The 21,753-nt window shown below is 41.2% G+C and overlaps 1 protein-coding gene across 1 annotated transcript in view; it reads left to right on the top strand.

The window, feature by feature from the left end:
• KCNMA1 (potassium calcium-activated channel subfamily M alpha 1) overlaps positions 1–21,753 on the top strand; it is a 507,394-nt gene that overhangs the window by 452,933 nt on the left and 32,708 nt on the right. The window contains exons 23-24 of the mRNA XM_049645990.1: positions 14,244–14,357; positions 19,157–19,287. Coding sequence (XP_049501947.1) covers positions 14,244–14,357; positions 19,157–19,287 — 245 coding nt within the window. The remainder of the gene's footprint in view (positions 1–14,243; positions 14,358–19,156; positions 19,288–21,753) is intronic.

Raw genomic sequence — 21,753 nt, 5'->3', positions numbered from 1 at the left:
GGCACACGAGGGATGGCGCACTGATCGGCTCCTTTAAGATGACAAATGGGCAGAGAGTGTTATTGTCTTTGATTGCACGCCTTACATCATCTGTATGTAGGAATAAAAGGGCCATACTTTATCTTTAGCCATTTTATAAATATTTAAGCCCTTATAGCTGCCTAAAGATATTAAAGCATATTTTACAGTAGTCGGAATATAAATATTATATATAGCGCAAGATACCAAAGTAGTTTAATGAATTCATAATTTTCTGTTCACATTTATTGGAATGTGTTTTATGTTCCAAAAGTTCCATTTAAAGAATAAGATACCATTCTGCTTTCTGACAACACACCAAGTGTGGCCACATTTCGGGTGGGGTCTCAGTTCCAGTGTCTACAGAGGCTTTCATTAAAGAGGCAGAAAGGCAGGAAGTCAGGGCACTGGGATATATTTCCTCAATCTCTCCATTTAAAAAATATATATATAAATAACTTTGAATAAACAATTCTGGTGCTTATTTAAATTACAAAGCCTTCCAAAGAGAAAACTTTTTATAGCCCCTTTCCTCTATTTCAAGGAGATTAATTCAAAAAAACCTAAGTAAGAGCAATAAAGATGTAGTTTGCAATTTTCCTGTCCTCCCAACCCACCCCCTTTTATAAACCCTGTCGGCCAGGATACAGCCTGATTCAGGGTATTGATTTCAATAGTGACTTCCCAGTGCTTTCTGAACATTTCTCCTTAAGTTAAAGAATTCCTTCCAGCTTGCTCCTTCCTTCTCCTAAACGCAAGAGTGACAGGGAGAATATCACTGCATCTCGTTTCAATTTTCTAGTGAAATATAAAGACTTTCCTCTTTAATATTTCACAAAGTTTCTCCAGTTCCCAGTGGGAGTCCATGCTGGGTAATGTTTGCTAATTACCAACAACAAAACTAGACATACAACGCTGGTAAATTACCTGACCCTTTCCATTTTAATGAGACAACAAGGATTTCGCGAAGTGATGTTGTTTCACTGGTTAATGGTGTCAGCAATGTTGTAATTGTGGGTTGAGACGCATTAGCTGAACAACCACATGTAGAAAGGGCTTTCTCTTGACAAGCCCTTTGGAGACTAGAACCATATTATCATTAAGCCTTTGTCATTTGCATGCTGCTAATCACTTACTTTATTATCCAGAGTATCCATTGTCTTTCTTTAATTGCTCTTTAAATTAAAATTAAAAATAGTTCTAAAGCCCACAATGGCTGGGATAGCATCTTGATTATGAAGATAACTTCAAGAAAATGGAACAACTGGTAACATATTGCTGGGATTATGAGAGAGTCCCACTGTTTCGTACCATGCCTGCAGGCCCCAGGAGCCTAATTGTGGCGGTTTCTCTTCCTTTAGCCCATACTGTTTGTTTAATAAATGGTTATTTATGGCCTTTTTGGCCATTATAGCAACTTTGGAGAAAGTACATCCTTCTCATTGGTTTGAGCACTGCAATTTCATTCTCCGGGCAAAGTTATAAAATACAACTGAAAGGCAGTTTCTGTACCAGAGCCTCTGAAAAGAGATCCTCTTGATTCTCCTTGCTTGTTTATTCTGTCTGTACACACTTACTTTTAAAATTTGGGGTCATGAAAGAGACCTAAACCTTGGAGCTAAAAAGGACCTTAGAGTCATCCCCATTTCCCAGGTGAAGAAACTGAGGACCAGAGCAGTTGTTATAACTATAATCACAGAGCAGGAGATGAACCGGATTGTCTGTTACTGAGTGGAGTGGATGCAGGGCTCCTGATTGGAAGATTGTGCCTTCTGGGTTACTCCTGAAAGAGGACATGATGTCATGTTGTGAATTGTGATGTGCAAGTGGCAGGGTTCTCATGGTGCACTTAGTGTGTGTCTCTTGTATGCATCTGTCAGTATGTTTGTTGCTAACGGACTGTGTGCTAGGATACTGGAAGAAAAGGTTCATGTCTTCCACATCCTTAAAAAAACAACCCCATGGGGGTGCCTGGTGGCTCAGTCTGTTAAGTGTCCAACTTCAGCTCAGGTCATGATCTCATGGTTCATGAGTTTGAGCCCCACATCAGGATCTCTGCTGACAGCACAGAGCCTGCTTCAGATCCTCTGTCTCCCTCTCTCTCTGCCCCTCCTCTGCTCTGTCTTTCTCAAAACCGAATAAAAACATTTTTTAAAAAACCCATGAATGACTCTGCAGTCATTCCTGAATACCAAGGGATTAAACCCAGAGTTATCATGGTTCCATTGTCATATACAGTGCCCTCAGAATTAAGATGATAGTTTTTGAGAACCAGAAGGGATTGGGCACTGCCTTATCTGCCTCAAATTTACAGAAGGGAAAACCGAGTTTAGATAAAACACTGAGTCCTTCTAAGTTCTCATAGGGAGTTAAGGATTGACCTTGGATTCCCTGTCCATTTCTTTGTCAGCATTACCAATCTATTGTTGACGACATTCATCATCATCATCATCATCATCATCAAAGTTAGTATTCATAAAGTGCTTACTCTGTTCCAGGCACTCTTGTAAGCAATTTACCTGTATTATTTAACTTATTTAATCTTCATGACGTACTACTCTCCCACTTTACAGATGAACAGACGCAGAATTTAAGAAAATTTCCCCAAATCACAAACTAGAAACTGAACAAGGTAGCACTCACAGGAACGCAGTCTAGCTCCAGAATTCAAGTTTTCAACCACAGCGTTATGGTTCATTTCAGATTATGGTCAAGGGATATTGATCATGGTGTAAATGACTTTTCAAAATCAAATTAGCACCAATCAACGTCTTCTTTAGTGAAGATTGGTGTGGATTGGGAATACTTGATCCTAGTTATATATTCATCTGCCAGCCTGAACATGTATGCAGGAAAGCCTTTAAAACTTAAAAGAAAAAAGTTTACTGTGCTTTCTTTTAAAGGACTTTCAAATGTTTAGAACGTGGACTGTTCTCTCAGGCCAGGCGTCCTGTCTTGAGAACCTTTCAGAGACAGCTGTCTCTGACAGAGAAAGTTGCCGGAGATGGGATTCTGCTTTTCCTGAACTGTGTTCCCTTGGATCACTTGGCAAAGCCATCTCTTACAGCTCCTTAATTTTCTGTGCTCTTAAGATACGGATGTTTTAGTTTGCCTGTGATTTCCTAGCTCTGGTTTTTGCTATGCTGGCCGTTGGTTCCCGTTAAACCAAACAACTGGGGCCCATTTGGCATTTGGTGTTTTAAAAGTAAACGGACACTTGAACTACATGACAAATGCTGAATAACAAAGCCCATAGCATTGAGAACATAAAGAAACTGTTTATAATGTAAAGGTGGTTACATTTTCAGTCAATCTATCACTTTAATGAGCTCTTTGCATTTCTTTGATTAATGCTCACAAAAGGGGGAGAAAAAAATTGATGTAATGGAAACAAAATGAGAAAACACAGGGGAGGTTTCTGTGTGTTTTATTAGTATCCGCTGCATATCACTGTCTCACAATGTATACGTCTACCTTTTCCCTGGCATAGCACACGTCTCGTTTACTGGAAACAGGATCCGGCATGAAAGAGGGAACCCTATATTAGTGGCAAAACAGCCTTTGACCTATTGTGGTGGCAGCAAAGAGGGAGGGTCCAGAATAGGAATTAGGAATTGATAATAGTAATAAAGAAAAGGCTGACATAGTCCATGCCATATCGAAAAGAAGAATCCGATAAGTAGGAAGACTAAAAATAGGACACATTAAAGACACTTAAAAAACATTTAAACATTAGAATGTAGTGATTAGTTCATAATTACTAGTGATTTATTTGCTCAGTTTAAAATAATAAATAAAGAAAATGGGAAAAGTACCGAAAAAGACATCTTCAGGAAGTATCTGAAGGGGGGAGAGAAGTTAGTCAAGGCAGGCTTCCTGGAGGAGGTGAAGGAGGGGTGGGAGCTGGGTTGGAAGAGAAGAGAGGAGACGGCATTTCTGAAGTGAGTGAGCCTTGGTGGGAGCAGGGATGAGAATCAGCAGGTGCCACTGTGTTGGAAACACAGTTTCCTCTGTGTTGGAAACCACTTCTGACTGTTCCTCCCCTTGACCATGAGTCCAGTGCTCTTTAGAGCCCTGTGAGCATTAGTCATCCTTTCTCTGAGTTTGAGTGGCTCTTGTAAAGTGATTGGAGGTTGGCATAGCAGAAAATGGGATCCTTGAAGACTCGCTTTTTAATGTGTAAACTTCAACTTGTTATTTCCACCCCAGAACCTCCGTTTCCTCAAACTGAGGATCTCAAAAATAACATTTAAGATCTGTGTCGCTCAACAGGATGAGTCCATCTACCATATCCAATCAGCTGCTCTCAACTCATAAAGATCACATGAAGTTTTAAGGTTTCAAGCTCTTTTCTTTTATCAATCTATAATTTTGATAATTATCCATTGATCACTTTTTCTCATTGCACAAATAAAATATATTCATTTAAGAAAATTTAGCAACTACATATAAGCAAAAAGAAGAAAACACACATTCTTCATACTTTACCACTTGGACATATTAGTATTGACATACTAGTCTTGCTTCTGTAGATATGAATATTTCCCCCTCAAAAAGGGATCGTATACATTAGTATATGACCTGTGTTTTTCCACAAATATTTTACCATGACCATTTTCTATGTTAGTAAATATTTTTCCGCTTTATGTTTAGTGGATCATACTTCTCATAATCAGTTTCCTAATACTGAACATGCCTATTGTTTTCAACTTAACATTGTTACTTAATAACCACAAATGAAGACTGTTGTAACCAGATCTTTAATGTGAAGAAATTATGACTGTATGTGCATATTTTTAGAAGTGAAATTGCTTAGGCCAAAGGGCACATAAAATTTTAACTCATTTGATTCGTATCGCCAAAGTTAATCTTATTTTTAAGTTGTAAGATGAATTCAGAGAGGGTAAAAAGCAATTGAGAAGTTGTGGAAAATTCACTATGACACTATGAGCTCAGGGGCAAGTGAAGACATTAGACCATATGAATCTTAGGTTTATTTCCAAATCTGTGGTCTTAGTTGTGTTTGAGTTGTGACTAATTTTTTTCCCCTCCCTCTCTCCTTCCCTCCTCCCTCCCTCCCTCCCTCCCTCCCTTCCTTCCTACCTTCCTTCCTTCCTTCCCTCTTTCCTTTGAGAGATAGATACTGGAAACAGTAAGCTCTTTAGGCTTATTTTAAAAGGAAATTGTCTGCGTAATGAAACTTAATGAGCAAACAGCTATGAGAACGTGGGTTGGTTGGTTGGTTGGTTGGTTTAGTCTGCTTTGGTTTGATTCAGACCCAAAACACAAACTCTAAAAAAAGTGAGGTATTTTACACAATGGGTGAGCCAACTGCCCAAGGCATTCATCGAACACAGTCTCTAGAAAAAAATACTGTTAAAAATATCAATGTCACTTACTGTGGATAGAGGAAATGGAGGGTGACGCTGACCCACGTCTTGTGCTTGGTCACTGGAAGTGAAAAGGAAAGCTTGAATAAAGAAAGATACAACCATTTGTTTTAATACAACATCAGACATGCATGAGCTATTTCACCATGCAAACAGATATTTGGGTCCTGTACCATTTGGAGCATTTTGGTTGGAAAACATAGAGGTTCAACTCAAAAAGGTTTAAATAAAAAGGGAGTCATAGAACTGAGGTGCCCATGGCTTCAGACATGTGAGCCCATGAGCTTGAGTGATGTCAGAACTCTGTCTCATCCTCTTCCCCTCTTGACTTGTTTGCCCCATTGTGGGCTAAATGGTCACCCACAGCCCCATACTTACCTCCTTCTGGCTTTGCAACAACAACATCTTTAACATCTTTTACATCAGAGAGAGATGGGGAGAACATGGCTTGGCCCCAGCTCGGGGGACAGGTTCATCTTAAACCAGCTGTGTGCCCAGGATGATGGGCCTGTGAAGTCACGCTGTCTGGCTTCATGTTGTCACTTCTGTGCCAGGCTGGGGACAGGGTTGCCCTCTCCCTCTCCCCACCAAACACTGTGGAATGGGTTCCTTATGTGGAGAAGGACTTGGAAGAGAGCAGATAATCAACTGTCCTTCTTCTGCCACCAACTCGTTCTGTGACCTTGGGCACAGTAACTTCTTTGCTCTGAGCCTTGGTTTCTTCATCTCTGAAATGAAGAGATTGATTAGAGGATTTCTAAAGCTCTTGAATCTCTAGCATAGAGTGATTGGTAAAGAGGCAAAGGAGACCCAATCGACTCCAAGCACGTGAGTTTTTGGTTGAAATTTCCCCCCCATCCACACAGCTCCCCAACATTGCCCTCCAGCGCCCTGTCTCAGGCTAGTACACCTCAGGCTCCGAAGGGAAAAGTAAGGGTGGGAGTACCCTTTGGACAGGGTCAGAAGATGCCACCTCAGTAAATCATTGTTTTTTATTGAGTCAACACTGGTCAGCTGCCTGGCCTTCATGACTCTAGGACTCCAACTTTGTGGGAAACCCTGTTACAAGGTTAAACTGAGGCTTTCTCTGGACAGGTTGCTCTTGCAGACTTTTCCAAAAATCTATCTTCCAAATCAAGCCTAGGCATGTAGATTTTCCCCCTACAAGTTAGAAAGCAATTGTGCTTCTGTAGGTGGAATTTTCTTGACTTCAGCTGCTGAAGAATTTGTTGGAATACATACTGCAAAATCACTGCTGTGGCTATTACTGTTCTTGCTCAGGGGAGCTATTCAGATGCCTCATTTATTGGAGCTTAATAGATTAAAAGTCCAAATTGAGTCTCATGATATAAGCCTAATCAAGTTCTAATCTGCATAATTTTCCCATAAGCAGCAATGGGAAATTTGGATAATTTATGTTTCAACAGTTGCCAATCATGTGTTAAATAGCATTGTTGCATTTACTTATCAAAATATTTTTATTGATCTTCACTTCATCTGACATTTCACTTTGGGATTTTTTTTCTTTTTTTTTTGCCTGGCATTAACAGGAAATTTAATTCATCTCATAGATGATGTAATATGAGATGTTTCTCTTGATTTTAACATGTCTTTATAGATCATTTTTAACGGTGATCTTTTCCTTTTACAACTTCATATTGAATACCTGTCTCAGCAAACCTAGATGACTTGGCCTAATTTATTTCCCTAGTTTAACGTAGCATATGGATTTCTAACCATCATTTATATGCACACAATAAAAGATAATTTGGCCCACCATTTGAACCAATTCCTTTATGTTAAATCTATGGGGGCGGGAGAGGCACTTACCTTCATTTCTCCATCTATTCTAGGGGAGGTGATTGATAAGAATTTCCATCTCTCTCTCTCCCTGAAAAGGCTTGGGGATTTAACTAGGGGAGATTTAGAAAGTACTTTGTGTTTTCCCCCATGGAAAAGGACTGTAATAAAGCATTTATTATATGTACCGAATTGTGCATGCTACTGTACCAAAGCAAGTTAGGCATAACTACAATGGGTCCCAGTTGTTATCTGCTATTGTTTAAAAGTGAAAACAGCAAAAGAGTAGGACTGGCTCGGGCCTCCAACTTACCTGCCTGGATCAGCCCCTGAGAAGGAGGGAGCATCTCACACAGGGAGAAGGCAACATGGGCATGGTTATCCATGGGCTGTGACGTCAGACTGCCTGGCTCAACTCCCAGAGCCTCCATTTCTTAACTGGTTGTGTTTGAGGAAGTTCTTGGACTGTTCTGAATCTTATTTTCCTTATCTACAAAATGGGGATGTTAACAGTGCCTACATTCATAGGGTTGTTCAGAGGAATAAATGAGGTGGCCCATGAAAAGCTCTTAGTGCAGCTATAACACATATTGTAAGTCAAGGCATTTCATTTCAATTCCCTTGGGTGCAAATGTGAGATCTGCTAATTCCTAGATGTGTGCCCCAGGGCTGATTACTTACCTTCTCTGTGCTTTAGTTTCTTCGTCTGCCAAATAGTTTTATCTACATAAGATGGTTTTGAGAACTAAAGTTACTCCATGAATAGAGTTTAGAATATAGTAAGCACTCAATAAATGTTGGCTTTTTTTTTCTTGAGGTTCTTTTGAAACTTATTTTCTTCATGCCTAATTATCTTAATCAGTCTAAATCTAGAACTTTTGTTTTGAGTTCCATATAGACAGTGATGTTGAGTCTTTCTCATTTTCTAATGAAAGAAAATCCTCTGCATTATCCTGGAATCCCACCCATTTCTAGCATTCCCTATGGTAGATCTTGTCTGAGCCACAGCTTTTTTTTTTTTCCCCTACAACCACATGGTGTCTCTTGGACGCTGCACATAGATGCATGCATGCAGTAGGTACCCAAAACAATTGATTTTTAAAATGACACCTGGGTCATCTCCTTTTTATCCCCTTTCTGTCTCTTCTCCTTCAACTTCTTAGGAATAGCCCAAATGTTTGTTAAATTCTTTAACTGGAAGCCACCCTAACTGAAATGGCCTTGTCTAATTTAACTAAATGTCACTTAAATTACTTAAGATAACTTCCCTGGCAGGGGCTGAGTGCTGCCAGCTCCTGGAATAATTAATAACATGAAAAGAACATCACACGCTGCTGATTCTGTTCATCTGAACGTAACAGTAGCACATATGGTTAGGAACACAAATACTGGAAAAGAAAGCAGAGAGTAGCAAAAGCCATTTTAGGAGCCTTAGAACTCAAGAGAGGAGTTTATATCCCTAAATAATTAAGAAAAGTGGGAGGGGCACCTGGATGGCTCAGTTGCTTGAGCATCTGACTCCTGTCATGATCCCAGGGTCATGGGATCGAGCCCTGTGTGGAGCTCCATGATGAGTGTGGAGCCTGATTAAGATTCTCTCTCTCTCTCTCTCTCTCTCTCTCTCTCTCTTCCCTCTTTCTGTCTCCCTCTGCCCCTCGCTCCTGCTTGTGTTCTCTCTCTCTCAAACCAAAAAATATATAAACATAAATAAAAAATAAGTGGGAGATTACATCTGGAAAAAGAAGTCTCCAGAGAGATTCTACAGTTGCTATAAGGAATTAAGAAACTTTCCTAGTCTTTCTTATCAACTGGCCCCCAGTTTTCCCCATACTTAAAAAAAATCCTAACCAGGGTGCCTGGGTGGCTCAGTCGGTTGAGCATCCGACTTCGGTCAGGTCATGATCTCGCAGTTCATGAGTTGGAGCCCCGCGTCGAGCTCTGTGCTGACAGTTCAGAACCTGGAGCCTGCTTCAGATTCTGTGTCTCCCTCTCTCTCTGCCCTTCCCCCACTCATGCTCTGTCTCTCAAAAATGAATAAACGTTAACAAAAAAATTTTTTTAAATAAAAAATAAAAAAAATCCTAACCATCCATACACAAAATCTTCATTCCTTAGATATATTGGAATTTATTTTTATCACTGAATTCATCTGATTATTTCTACCAAAATGTATTCACACTGCTCATTGCCTTCCCTTTACTTTTCTATGGTTTTCTCTATGTGAAAATTCTTTCTAGAAAATATGTCAAACCTTCCTCAATTCTTTATCCATAGGGAACAAGTGGCAATGGATGCTGTACCTATCCACAAATATTTATTGTGTACCCAGTGAAACAGTAACATCAGTTGTCCAGTGTTTGAGTACTTGCTTTATACTAGACATTATACTAAATGTTTTTAATACATTATTTCATTTTATCCTTCTAACTGTCCTATGTAGGAGACACTTCCAGTGTATATACAATGAAACAGAGGCTTACAGAGAGTCAGAGCTATGCTCACAGTTATGTGGCTCATAAGTAGATGAGTCAGTACTTGAACCCAAGACATCTGACTTCAAAGTCCATACTTCTAACTATTCCACACTGTTTCTTGTCTACAGGCCGGGAATTCCAAAGACGATCTGGGAAAGTTTTATTTATTTATTTATTTTAATATATGAAATTTATTGTCAAATTGGTTTCCATACAACACCCAGTGCTCATCCCAAAAGATGCCCTCTTCAATACCCATCACCTACCCTACCCTCCCTCCCACCCCCCATCAACCCTCAGTTTGTTCTCAGTTTTTAAGAGTCTCTTATGCTTTGGCTCTCTCCCACTCTAACCTCTTTTTTTTTTCCTTCCCCTCCCCCATGGGTTCCTGTTAAGTTTCTCAGGATCCACATAAGAGTGAATACATATGGTATCTGTCTTTCTCTGTATGGCTTGATCTGGGAAAGTTTTAAAAAGATGGAAAACCCAGTCTCTGTCCTAAAGTTCTCATACAGCATGTGAAGTGAGCATGTTTAGCAGAGGGGCAATGTTGGTCCCATTTATGCCTAATGCCAAAAGAATGGAAAGGTAACATAAGGCCCTTACATCTGGCCCTGAGGATTAGAATGGGGAAGGGCCTTCAATTTTAGGAGATCAGGTAATCTTTGGAAGTCATTTGTAGCCTGAAACTTGCCTCTTGTGTCCATGCTTAACAGAGAGAATGGGGGCACATCTAAAGAATCAGAAGACCATCTTGGTAAGAGCATGGGCTGTAGGTGATTGAACTCGAATCCTTTCCTGGTTGAGAACTTCTCATCCTATCTCTCTGATGCCAATATTCTTAGTCACCTCTTCTGGCAAAATAAGTGCTGGTTTCTAAAATTAATTTCGCAAGTGTTAGTTTAACTAATGAAAGGAAAGTTTGCCAGTTTCACTCTTCTCCAGGTGTAGATTATGATCCCTGGAGTAGGTTCCATGTGCCAGCACGTTCACATGCATAACTGGAGCACTGTTTTATGGAGAGAGACTTCAAGTTCAACCAAAGATGTATCCACTGCAGCAAACAGTAATGGTGGGGAGCAAGACAATCAAGAAACGTGGACACAATTTGGACCTGTCCCTTTATCAACTGCTGCTATGATGAATAGGGTAGATGCCATCAAATGTCATTAAGGGCCGGATTGCCTCATCTCTTCTGAAGGAAGGTGCCTGAATTACTCTTTTCTCCAAGGTCATTTAGGGAATCTGGGTCAGTCCTGCCATTTCAAACCACAATTTTCCCATATTAGGACCTCTGAGAGAACAATGTTAACGAATTCTGTTTATCTTCAACACAACTCTACAGGAAAGGAACAGGAAAAAAATGAAATCTGTTTCTTTTGTCTTTGCTTTTTGCTTTCAAAAATGTGTGGCTAGAAAACTAGCAAAAGAAAAAGAGACATTATCATTGCTGAAGTTTTCTTGCCAACAAAAGCACCCTGCTCTTGGGGTTATGCATAGGAGAGAGAAGGACTTTTAATGGAGAGATGTCTTTGGACACCCACCATAGTTTGTCAGTTGCAGATGCTAATGGAACCAGGCTTGGCGACTGAAGGGGAAAATGGAATATGAAAGCAAAATGGAATAGGCCTATGAGGCAAGCATGTCATTTCTAAATGAAGGTTTCATGCAAAGGAGTTGAGTCTTTTCACAGCTGAAAATGGAATCTTTAAATAAGATAAAATAAAAGGATGCTTTGGCTTGTTGCGGGTTCTGTAATGAAATACAGTTTTCCTAATACCGTGTGACCTGCATTTCTCCCTGTTTTATGGGTGCTATTCCTTGACGTACAAACCCGTATTTTCTCAAGTCAGCATTTGATGATGGATGTCAAAATACAGGCCATGTATTATGCATATAGCATTACCGATTTAAAGTGTTTACTTGTCAAGTTGAAGAAATTCAAAAACGTCACATCCACTGAATCCGCACAGCTGCCACTTGCAGTTTTTCATGCTTTTGAATGAAACTTCTGATGAAAACAGTTTAGTTTTCCCCGTCGCTATTCTGGGGAAGAAAACAGCTAGCCTTTAAAATGCATGTTCTCGGTGATGCGGTTGGCTGAAAAACACGCATTCCAAAGTTTAGAAAGATGGACACTGCATTGTCATTTGAAATTACTTCCCCTGTGCACAGTCTATCAACACAAAGAATAAAATTAAGTGCAATCAGAGAATGAAGAGTAAATAAAACTTTTTTTTTCCTTCTGAAAGTATGGCATTCCATAGTATAAAATTTATACACGAGCGAGCAGAAAATAGGAAAAAACCCTTTCATATTTTTCTGGCATTTCATGCATTATGCACCTCCAAAACAACAGGCAATTATTGAGCACCTGTCATTTCATTCCTGATAGATAGAGCTTCACACATACCATAAACCAGAGTGAATCCAACCTTGCTACGTTCCTGGAGAGTAAGTTGGGCATGTTGCCACACAATCTTTTTGGAATTTTGTCCTTGGGAACTTAGCAAGTGACTCTGTATCTATAAGCCCCTAATTCATTGATAAGTCTGTATAGCCAATCCACCAAGGGCAAAGAAGAGAAACCAAAGAAAATGTGAACGTCTATCTGCCTGTCCTGTAAGGTTGGGGAGGAGATTGGGTCTCAACAACCAGCATGGAGCTCTTGGTACCACTTACCAGGTGTTTTACTTGATAAAATTAATTTTCACCAAATGAATATATTGAGGTAAATAAATGTCTCAGGTTTATAGGTCTCTATGCACATCCTTAAAGAGGCAGCCATTAAGCCTAGCTGGGATGATTTCTCACCCTCACTAAATTTGAACTTATGGTTAGGCCAGGCTCATTCTTGTATGTACTCGGGATTTGGGTCTGAGAAGCTCAAACTGCAAAAATCAGAAACCAAGTAGGCTACTTTCCAATTTACTATGCCCATGTTTACCTTATGAAGTCTGTGTTAGGCACGCTGGGAGGTTCAAGGGTCCACTATAAGCTCGTGGCATATGCAGCAGTCAGGATGATTTCAGCTGCAAGTAAAAACAAAACAAAACCAAATTCCTCATTTTTGGCTTAAACAAAAAGGAAAAATATGTACAATTGACCTTTGAACAATGAAAGAAGTTTAGGGGTGCCAGCCCTCCTGCACAGTTGAAAATCCATGTGTAACTTTTGAGTCCCCAAAAACTTAACTACTAATAGCCTACTGGTGACTGAAAGCCTTACTGATAGCATAAATAATCGATTAACCTACATTTGGTATGTTATGTGTCTTATGTACTATATTCTTACAATGAAGTAAACTAAAGAAAAGAAAATGTTATAAGAAAGTCAGGATCTTAAATTGTGTGTGTGTGTGTGTGTGTGTGTGTGTGTGTACAAAACCAATCTATCCTACCTCAGGATATTTTACCATAAGAAATTATATATATATATATATATATATATATATATATGTGTGTGTGTGTGTGTATACATATATATATGTATATATATACACACACATACATATTATATATAATTATTATATATAAAATGTATACATAATCTCATCATATTGTATATTAAAATCTCATTTGTATATACTGTGTATAAAGTCTCACGTAGTAAGAATCCTGAGGTCAATTGGTTTTGGCTCTAGGGCTGGTTAATTTGGGAACTCAAGGATATTTCTTTCTATCATTAAGGCTGTCCATCATTCAGTTCAGCCAATGTCATTTAGTTGGTCCTCAGCTGGTGCCCATCCTTGTTGCAAGATGGCTGCCATAGTTCTAGGCACTACAGGTACCAGAGCAATGTCTAGTGAATTAAAAGAGAATCTCTTTGTATGTGACTCTTTTTAATAGCAAAGAAACACTTCCTAAAAGTCCCCGACAAATTTCCTCCCATTTCCCTTTGGCCAGAACCTATCAAAAACCCTGGCTTGAGTCACTCACTGGCAAGAGAATAAGTAATCAGTTGGTTTAAGATAATAGTCAGGATAGGTTAGGTTATGCTGTGGTAACAACAACCACACAAACCCTGGTGTCTTAAAGCAACACAGATCACCTTTTCACTCACTCCGAATGCTTTTGGGTCTAGGTTACTGTCCAGGGCTGCTGCCCAGCCTTCATCTCCATAGTAACCCATATTCCCATGGTTGCCACAGTCTGGAAAAAGAGGCAGAAAGTCAAGTCAAATATTTGTAACAGAAGTGATGGTGTACATTGTTCTGTTCACTTTTCATGGGCCAAAGCATCTCCTGTGTCACACAGAAGCACAGAGTACAGTCTTCTTGTCTGCCTAGAGGGAGAGGGGAACAAAAATCTATGAGCAAGATCAGTAATTGGTGTCGAGACTCATTTTTCGGGAACTATAAGGCAGGTTAGAATTATTTATAATGGCCTCCTACTTTGTGCTTCATGAAAGCAACACATCAGAGCTTATCCTGGGAGTGCTAATTGTTGACCTGTAAATAAAACATAAGCTACTTTTTTTATTATGTATATATATAATATTCATATTATTCCCAAGCTTCCCATGTCTCTGACTTTTCTTCCTTCTCTTTCTTTTTCACTAGGGTTCACACCTCCAGGAATGGACAGATCCTCTCCAGATAACAGCCCAGTGCACGGGATGTTACGCCAACCATCCATCACGACTGGGGTCAACATCCCTATCATCACTGAACTAGGTAGGGGTGAAAGTCAGCTTTGGGTAGATTTTTTTGTACTCTTTTCCAACCATGTAGGATATGAGGAAGTTGTCCTATTTCTTAGCTCCTTCAGCATAGTGGGCTCTAGTAGGGTTTGTTTGGGGGGAGGTGGAGAAAGGTATGAGTAGCAATGTGACAGATTACCAAAAGGAAAACTGATCTATCTTTCCTCTGAGAAGAATAGACAGTTTCCTTCGTGCTGGTCACTATTCTCAAAGCAGCTTGAGATGACGGATTTGAGATTGGGGCATAATTAGGGAAGGAGGAGGAAAGGAGGAAAGGCATAATCCATGGACTCTGCCTGGTGATTTTCATTGGAAGCACCTCAAGACAGCTCCTACAATCAGAGCCCTCCCACTGAGGTACAAAGCCTCAGGACTAAGCCAAACCCATTTTGAGAACTGGGTGGAGGCGTTGGACTAATGTGTAATAACCCTCCATTTAATCTATCCTGGTTGAACTTCTCAGCTAAAGGTCATTTGCAGTGAATGTCACTCAGGCCTAAAGTAGGATGGGGTTTGGAGGGCCATGATTATTGGCCAGTGGAACCCAACTTTTAACCTGGCTGTGACAGTTTTTCCTACCATTTGTGAATTTACAAAACTGCTGAGTGGTGTCTTCCCCCCAAGACAATACTAACCACCTAAGGTGCTGGGTCTCTTTACGTTACAATGTTTCCTCTGTTATTCCCTCACTCTCTTCTTTTTCTGTACTTTCCTCCACCCCCTTTCCCCAACCCTTAAATGCTGTATCCAATTAGCTAAACCTGGCAAGTTGCCTTTGGTATCAGTCAATCAGGAAAAAAACAGTGGGACGCACATTCTAATGATAACTGAACTGGGTAAGAAGCACTGTTTTCCTTCACATCAGTATCTCCTTTTGTTCCGTGGTTGGTGTTTCCAACTATCATCGGCTTGTTTTTTTATTTCACCGGCTGTAACAGAAAGACTACCCCATGGCACTGCTTTGAATGTGTTTTATTTGTGGCTCTGGTTGGAATCGACTGTCTTGTTCTGGCCTTTCTTAATGATTTTTTTCCCCACACAGCATCAGTAAACCTTTGATCACACCCATCTGACCTGGCAGTTGTTTCCAAAGCATCTTTGCTCTAATTCATTTTCTTTGGCCTGGGCCTTTTTTTTTTTTCCTTTTTTTTCTTTTCCATGTGTCCCCCTGCTTCTCCGCCTTCTCCCTCATATTCCTCTTCCAACATACTGTCAGTTTGACTGACATGTCTTCACAGCTCTCAGAGGAAGCCAAAGGAGAAATATAAAAATTTTAAGATAAGAAACCTAAGACGGAGCCTTCCCTCCAGCTGTTTATTTTCCTTTATTCTGACTTTATTTGCCTTCCCCCCCCCCCCACCACCACAAGGCCTTTTCTCAGAACCTCTGGTTCTGAAACCATAAAAAGCAGCCAGCTCCCAGGGGACCTTTTCTTACAAAAGGCAAGATTTCAAGAAGGGTGCCAAGGCTGAGGTGAGCCACCACTGAGGCACAGTCCTGCTCTCTGACCCCCATCCGGCCTGGCCCAGAGCCTCAGGGAGATTCAGAGTGGACTCACCGGGAAGATGAAGGGTTCTGGTCGTGACTACATTTGTCAGGCCCTTCACACTTCCCCATGACTTGGTTAATAACTCTGTAAAAGGCACCCATCAGCAGCAGGTCTCAGAACTGGGGATTGATCTTCTAAATAGAGACAGCAAATGTGCCGCTCTGCAGAGGGGTGGATAGAGAGGTGGGGAGCACCTGCCTTCGAATGACTCACGAATGAAACGAACATGCCATTCTCGTGGCCCCCAAATATATTTCAAAATAAGAGAGCAGGCTTTTAACACAGTAATCTTGCTTGTGAGGTGTCTGGAAACTAAGGAATAAATTGTCCACCATTCAGCACTGCATTATTGGAGACGTAGCTATTTATCAGGACAAATTCACTCAGGTCAAGGAGGATTGCACTATTTTCTGTTTCCAACAGTAGGAGAGGTGTCTTTTTCATGTTTAGAGAAGTTGGCTAAAAGCCTGTGTTTCGGGATTGCTCTTCTCAGAACCATAGGGTTGTAAGAGACCCAGAGAGCGTGTGCAGCCGGGACGGCAGGTTGGAAAATTCATCCAGATATCTCCATCTCAGAAACCTTTAGTGGCACTTCAAAATCATCACTGCCAGGAATTTCTTTTTCTGTTTGGAATCCATGTGCCGCCAGCTAACTAGGATATCTTTATTTGTGATTAGTAGGAGAGAAAAGAAAAGGCTGGGTGGCCCAAATCGGAGGCAACAATGCAGGCATTCAGTTAGCATAATGGAATCTCCTGAGCCTTTGTTCCTCACCAGATCTCTTCTGGGAGCTCAGAGAACCTTCCGTGTGTTCACATCATCCTTACCTTCTGCCTTAAGCCTTGTTTTCCTAGTGCTCATACCACGTTTGCAAGTACACCATCATCCACCAATCACTTGGCCTCCCTGCGTCCCCACACATATCTACTATTTACCTTCATGTTCTGAGTCACGTTCCACATTATGCCAACCAGTAGAATGCCTTCTAAAAAGCACAGGGGATGCTAGCACCAAACACGTTTTTAAAACTGTGTAGTGTATTCCAGTCTTCACCCACTTGGAGAGTTTCAGTTGATGTTAGTGGATTGAAGGCTCCCAGAAGTTCCGCAAGAAGGAAATTTGTTTAAAGCTATTTCACCTGCTTTCCAGTTCTAGGAAACTGTACAACATTTGGGGAGGGATTTAAAAAAAAAATCCCTCTTAGCATCCACATAATGACTGTTCTGTGAAATAGGCTTTGGATAACACTGTCTGCTCTCCCTCTGAGACTATCCCAGAACAAAACACAGGATTTTCAGGGAACCCTGGTTCCTGCCCTGGAGCTCTTTCCCAATGACTGAAATGCCTGGCTCGCTGACAATCTACTCGTGTCTCCCTACTTGTGGCCACATCCCCTCCAAGTCTAGTACCTCCCGTTCCCCGTGGTCTTGAAAAGAGGTAACAGATGCTATAGCTTTTGGAGTGTCAGTGCACATGCTGTCCTTGGCTATTCTAAGTAATTGAAACCACACTCCTCTGAGTATTGTCCAGAGTTCATATTTCTGATCCACAAAGCAAGAAGTCTATACTGTAGCCTCCAAGATACTTTTGGGTAAATGGAGGGAAGAGAGGAAAAGCTACCATATGGCCCCAGTAGGGTCTCTCAGCAAGGTCTTTCTTGCTTCCGAGAGAGGCAGAGGGAAGCTGGGAATTTTCATAATGTAGTGAGGTGGACAGAACATTGACTCAGAAAGGCAATCCTGAGAGCAGCTGATGTCTATCAAGGTCCTGGGCCAGGCTCACCAAACACAATCTTATAGGAGCCTCCTGCCAACCTCATGAGAGCTGCTATTATTTCTCCCATTTTACAGACAGACAAACTACGCCGTGGAATGATGAAGTGCCTTGCTTGTACAGGGTTTATACAGAGCCCAGATTCAAAGCTGACTTGTCAGATCTTGCATTTTGCACCTTAACCCACTAGCCTGTAATTCAAGTGTTGCTGAGCAAAAATGTTCCCCCATTAAAATTTTTCTGTAGGGAAACAAGATGGTGTCACTTAAAAATAATTCCATGCCTAGCCTCTTAGCCTATTATCATTTATTCTGCCTCATACGATAAACAAACAAAAGTTAAAAAAAGTTACCCAAAAAGTAACTTTCAGGAAAAAAAATTAGAACAATAACTCTAGGAAAGAGAATTAGCAACTGATACATTTAGAAAGGAATCAAAAAAAAGGAAACCTCATCTATTCTTTTCCTAAAAGCACCATAATTATTCCAGAAATCATGAGCGCTCATCTCCTCCCCCACCCCACACTTTCTTCCCTATTACTTGCTCTGCAAAACTGATAATTTCTGAAGCCAAGATGGGAATGGAAATTAATTTGTCATTTAATTTTTAATAAGTTAAAGACATCTCAGTGACACAGCCAATCAGTCTGCACGTGCCTGCCGGAGGAGTCCTTGAGGAATCCTCAGATGGAAATGAACTATAGCATCAAATGCTGCATCTACTTTAGCTGAAGCACATAAAAGATTGAGCTGTTTAGAAGGGGAAAGGGAGAACGTGGGCGTCCCCACGCAACTCGGAATGCACAGCAAGTCTGTATCAGCAAGCAGCTGGAGACAGCCAGGAATCCATCCCACCTGGGGTCACGGTCTGTCAGACAGGGCCTGTCAGTGTGTGCCTAGATTCAGGGCTAGGGACACCAGGCTCTACCCAGGCTGACCCCCGGCGGGCTAGGTCCTGCCTGCAGGTGAATTCCTTGCTATGTGCCTTTGCCGTGTTCCCAGTCTATCGCTCTTCAGTCTTAATAAATTGCTTTCTTTTCCTGTGGCTAAACTTAGCATCCCAGCATGGCTACTCATGGCTACTCATCCTTGAAATATGTTCATCTCTCAAAGGACTTGGCTACCGAAAAACACTTCAGGGTGTTCTTCGGTCATGATTCTAAAACTATACCAAAGGACTGACCAGCACTGTCCAGCAGTTCTCCGGCGGCCTGCCGGGGAGCAAGGCTGCTTGAACTCATTGCTCTCCAGGCCTGAGAAGCTTGAACAATCACGTAGAAGCAGTCCATTGAGTCTGCTGGCTCCCACCCCAAGATTCATTTACAGCTTCTCCCATGCTTTTCTTTCTTTTTCAGTGACTTCAGTGTTGCTAAACCAGTAGCCTGCTCTTTCTCTGGCTTCACTGTTTGTGTATGGTCTTTGGAGCTAATTCTCATTTTACACTTTTTCTAGTGAACGATACTAATGTTCAGTTTTTGGACCAAGACGATGATGACGATCCCGACACAGAACTGTACCTCACGCAGCCATTTGCATGCGGGACAGCATTTGCAGTCAGTGTCCTGGACTCGCTCATGAGTGCGGTGAGTGGGTGCGGGATATGGGACTGGAGCATCTCTGACCTCCAACGTTAGCAGCCTAGGCCCGGAGCTTGAGCTCCCGGGGAGAGCATGACCATGCAAAGCTTGCAGTCTAGAAGGGGATACCAATGTTAGTCAGACTGCTGTGTAACTAACTCAATATTTGGTTATGAATTCTTGAAAGTGTGAGGAAGGTAAGGAAGAGGGGAGATTTTGTGGGAAGAACATCCCCTGAAGAAGAAAAGCAAATGCAAAGGCCTGGCGGTGAGGGAAACTGACAATCTTCAGGAGGCCAAAGAAAGCCTGTGTAGCTGGGCCACAGTGAAAGAGGGAGAGGGGAGGGCGAGGCAAGTTTGGACCTGCAAGACCAGAAAACTCATTTTTATGGCTTTGCTTTTTATCTCAAGGTAAATGAGGAGGCATTGAAGGGTGGTTTTAAGCTGGCAAGTCATGTGATCAGGTTTATGTTTTAAGAGGATTGTCCTGGGTGGTGTGTGGAGGATGGCTTAGGAAACAAGATGGCGGCAGGAAGTCTGAGCATATGAGGCTATCAAAGCTTGGACAGGGATAGAGCTGGTGGAGCTGGAGGGAGTGGGTGCATCTGAGTAGTGTTGGTCAGGAAAATTGATAGGACTTGGAGATAGATTGAATATGAGCAGAAGATGGAAGAGAACAAGGTGTCAAGGGTGTCTCTTCCATCCCTGCCCATCACTGAAACACAAGTCCTGGGAGGAGACTTCGCATGAGGGCCAGGCCTAGCCGGTTCTCTGCTGCCAGGAAGGAATGAAGCAGTGGCAGAGAGAGGAGGACGGGCTGGCTGAGGAGGTCAAAGGCATCATTGGTTTCTTTTCTAACTTGATATGCACCAAACAGTCAAGGCATTATTTTTTCACTTTTGAGACTAAAAACAAATAACAATTAAAAGTAGGCCCCGGTTCATGAAGCGATCTTGAACTAAAAAAGGCAAAAAGCAGACAATAATAACCTATTCTGGTTATTATTGAGGATTGTGAAGTGTTCCCACCGAATGTCTTTATTTATTAGAAAAGCCTGTTTATTTTGGAGCCCTCAAATTCACAATTTATGAAAATACAGACACAAGCTGGATAAAAACTGAGCTTTGAGGAATCCATGAAAAAGTGTTTTATTGAACACATTAAAACCATAAACATAGCTCAGTGAGTTTTTATACACATACATTCCTTAAAGTGCTTAAGAAGGCTATTCTCCTGAATGTGTTAAACAACTGATATGCTAATTATGCATTATTCTCCTCTATTCATTAAAGCTGATCCCAGAAGAACCTCTATTTGAGGAAAGAAAAAAAACATAAAGCTTTTTAAGACTAATTTAGGTTATTCGGTATTTCTGAATGTGGTCAAACTGCAAGCACATCTTATTTAAAAAATTAGAATTATGGGTTTAAAAATAATTATGAGACAATATTCATCTGAATTAAGGTTGACTAGGCATCATGCCATAACTTAGCTTTCCAACGCAAGAAGGAGAGAAAACTGTCCCTGGAGAAGGCACTCTTGGTTTCCCAGGACTTGTGATTTCTTTCTGACTGCCTGCTGGTTCCAGGAGTAACCTTTCTACCTGCTAGTGATGTTGGGCTCAGTTTGGGCAAATACCTTAAGCAAGCCAGAAGATAGAAGCTACAGGATACGCTCATACAGTGCCGACTTATCTGTATGGTCTTCAGTTTCAGCCGGATTTCTGTAATTCATCTCTTTAGAAATTTCATTTGACTTCTGATCCTAATTAGAGAGATTACAGAAGATTGTTGTTACTAAGAGATGATGAAACTGTTTACAGTAGATTTTTTTCCTAGAACTACAAAATACTCTATCAACAATTTATAAAAATTCAAATTTATAAAATTATTTATGTGTCTACCTGTCAGACATTCAGAATAGTCCAGGCAAGACCAGCTCTATAATTAGCAAGCCCACCTTTTCATACATTATTAAGAATTTCAAAATGATGACAACAGAGCTTTAAGCCAAGTGAGGGGCTCTCCTGAGCCTGGACCCTGGGTGACTGCACAGGCCACACACCCATGAAGCCAGCCCTTCGTACCAATAAAACCAATAAAGTTGATTTTAAGCAACAAAGAACTTCACCCCTACACAACTGAAGGGGCCCACGGTAGCCACAGGGCGGGGGTAGGGGGCACATCTGGATCTGAGCTGCACAACTGTCTGTCTGTAGCACCACCAGGGAGTCAGTTCTTGGAAACTCAGATGAGAAATCAAAGTGGGTTGGCTTGAAATTTTTAAAAAGCCGTCTCTAATCTCCTTTGAAATACAAACTGAAGTGTCTGGGAGAGAGTGGCTAAGGCATGTATGGATGCTACGGTCTGCCAGCAGCATTCCTTCTGAATTCCAGCCTGGGAAAAAAGGGTATCAAGAATCTAGTAACTGTCATTGTACTCATCACCAGCTTCATCCGTTGAGGGCCCAGAAC

Source organism: Panthera uncia, chromosome D2 (assembly GCF_023721935.1).
Source record: "Panthera uncia isolate 11264 chromosome D2, Puncia_PCG_1.0, whole genome shotgun sequence".
NCBI classification, from domain to species: Eukaryota; Metazoa; Chordata; class Mammalia; order Carnivora; family Felidae; genus Panthera; species Panthera uncia.
This window is presented reverse-complemented; position numbering and strand designations above follow the sequence as displayed.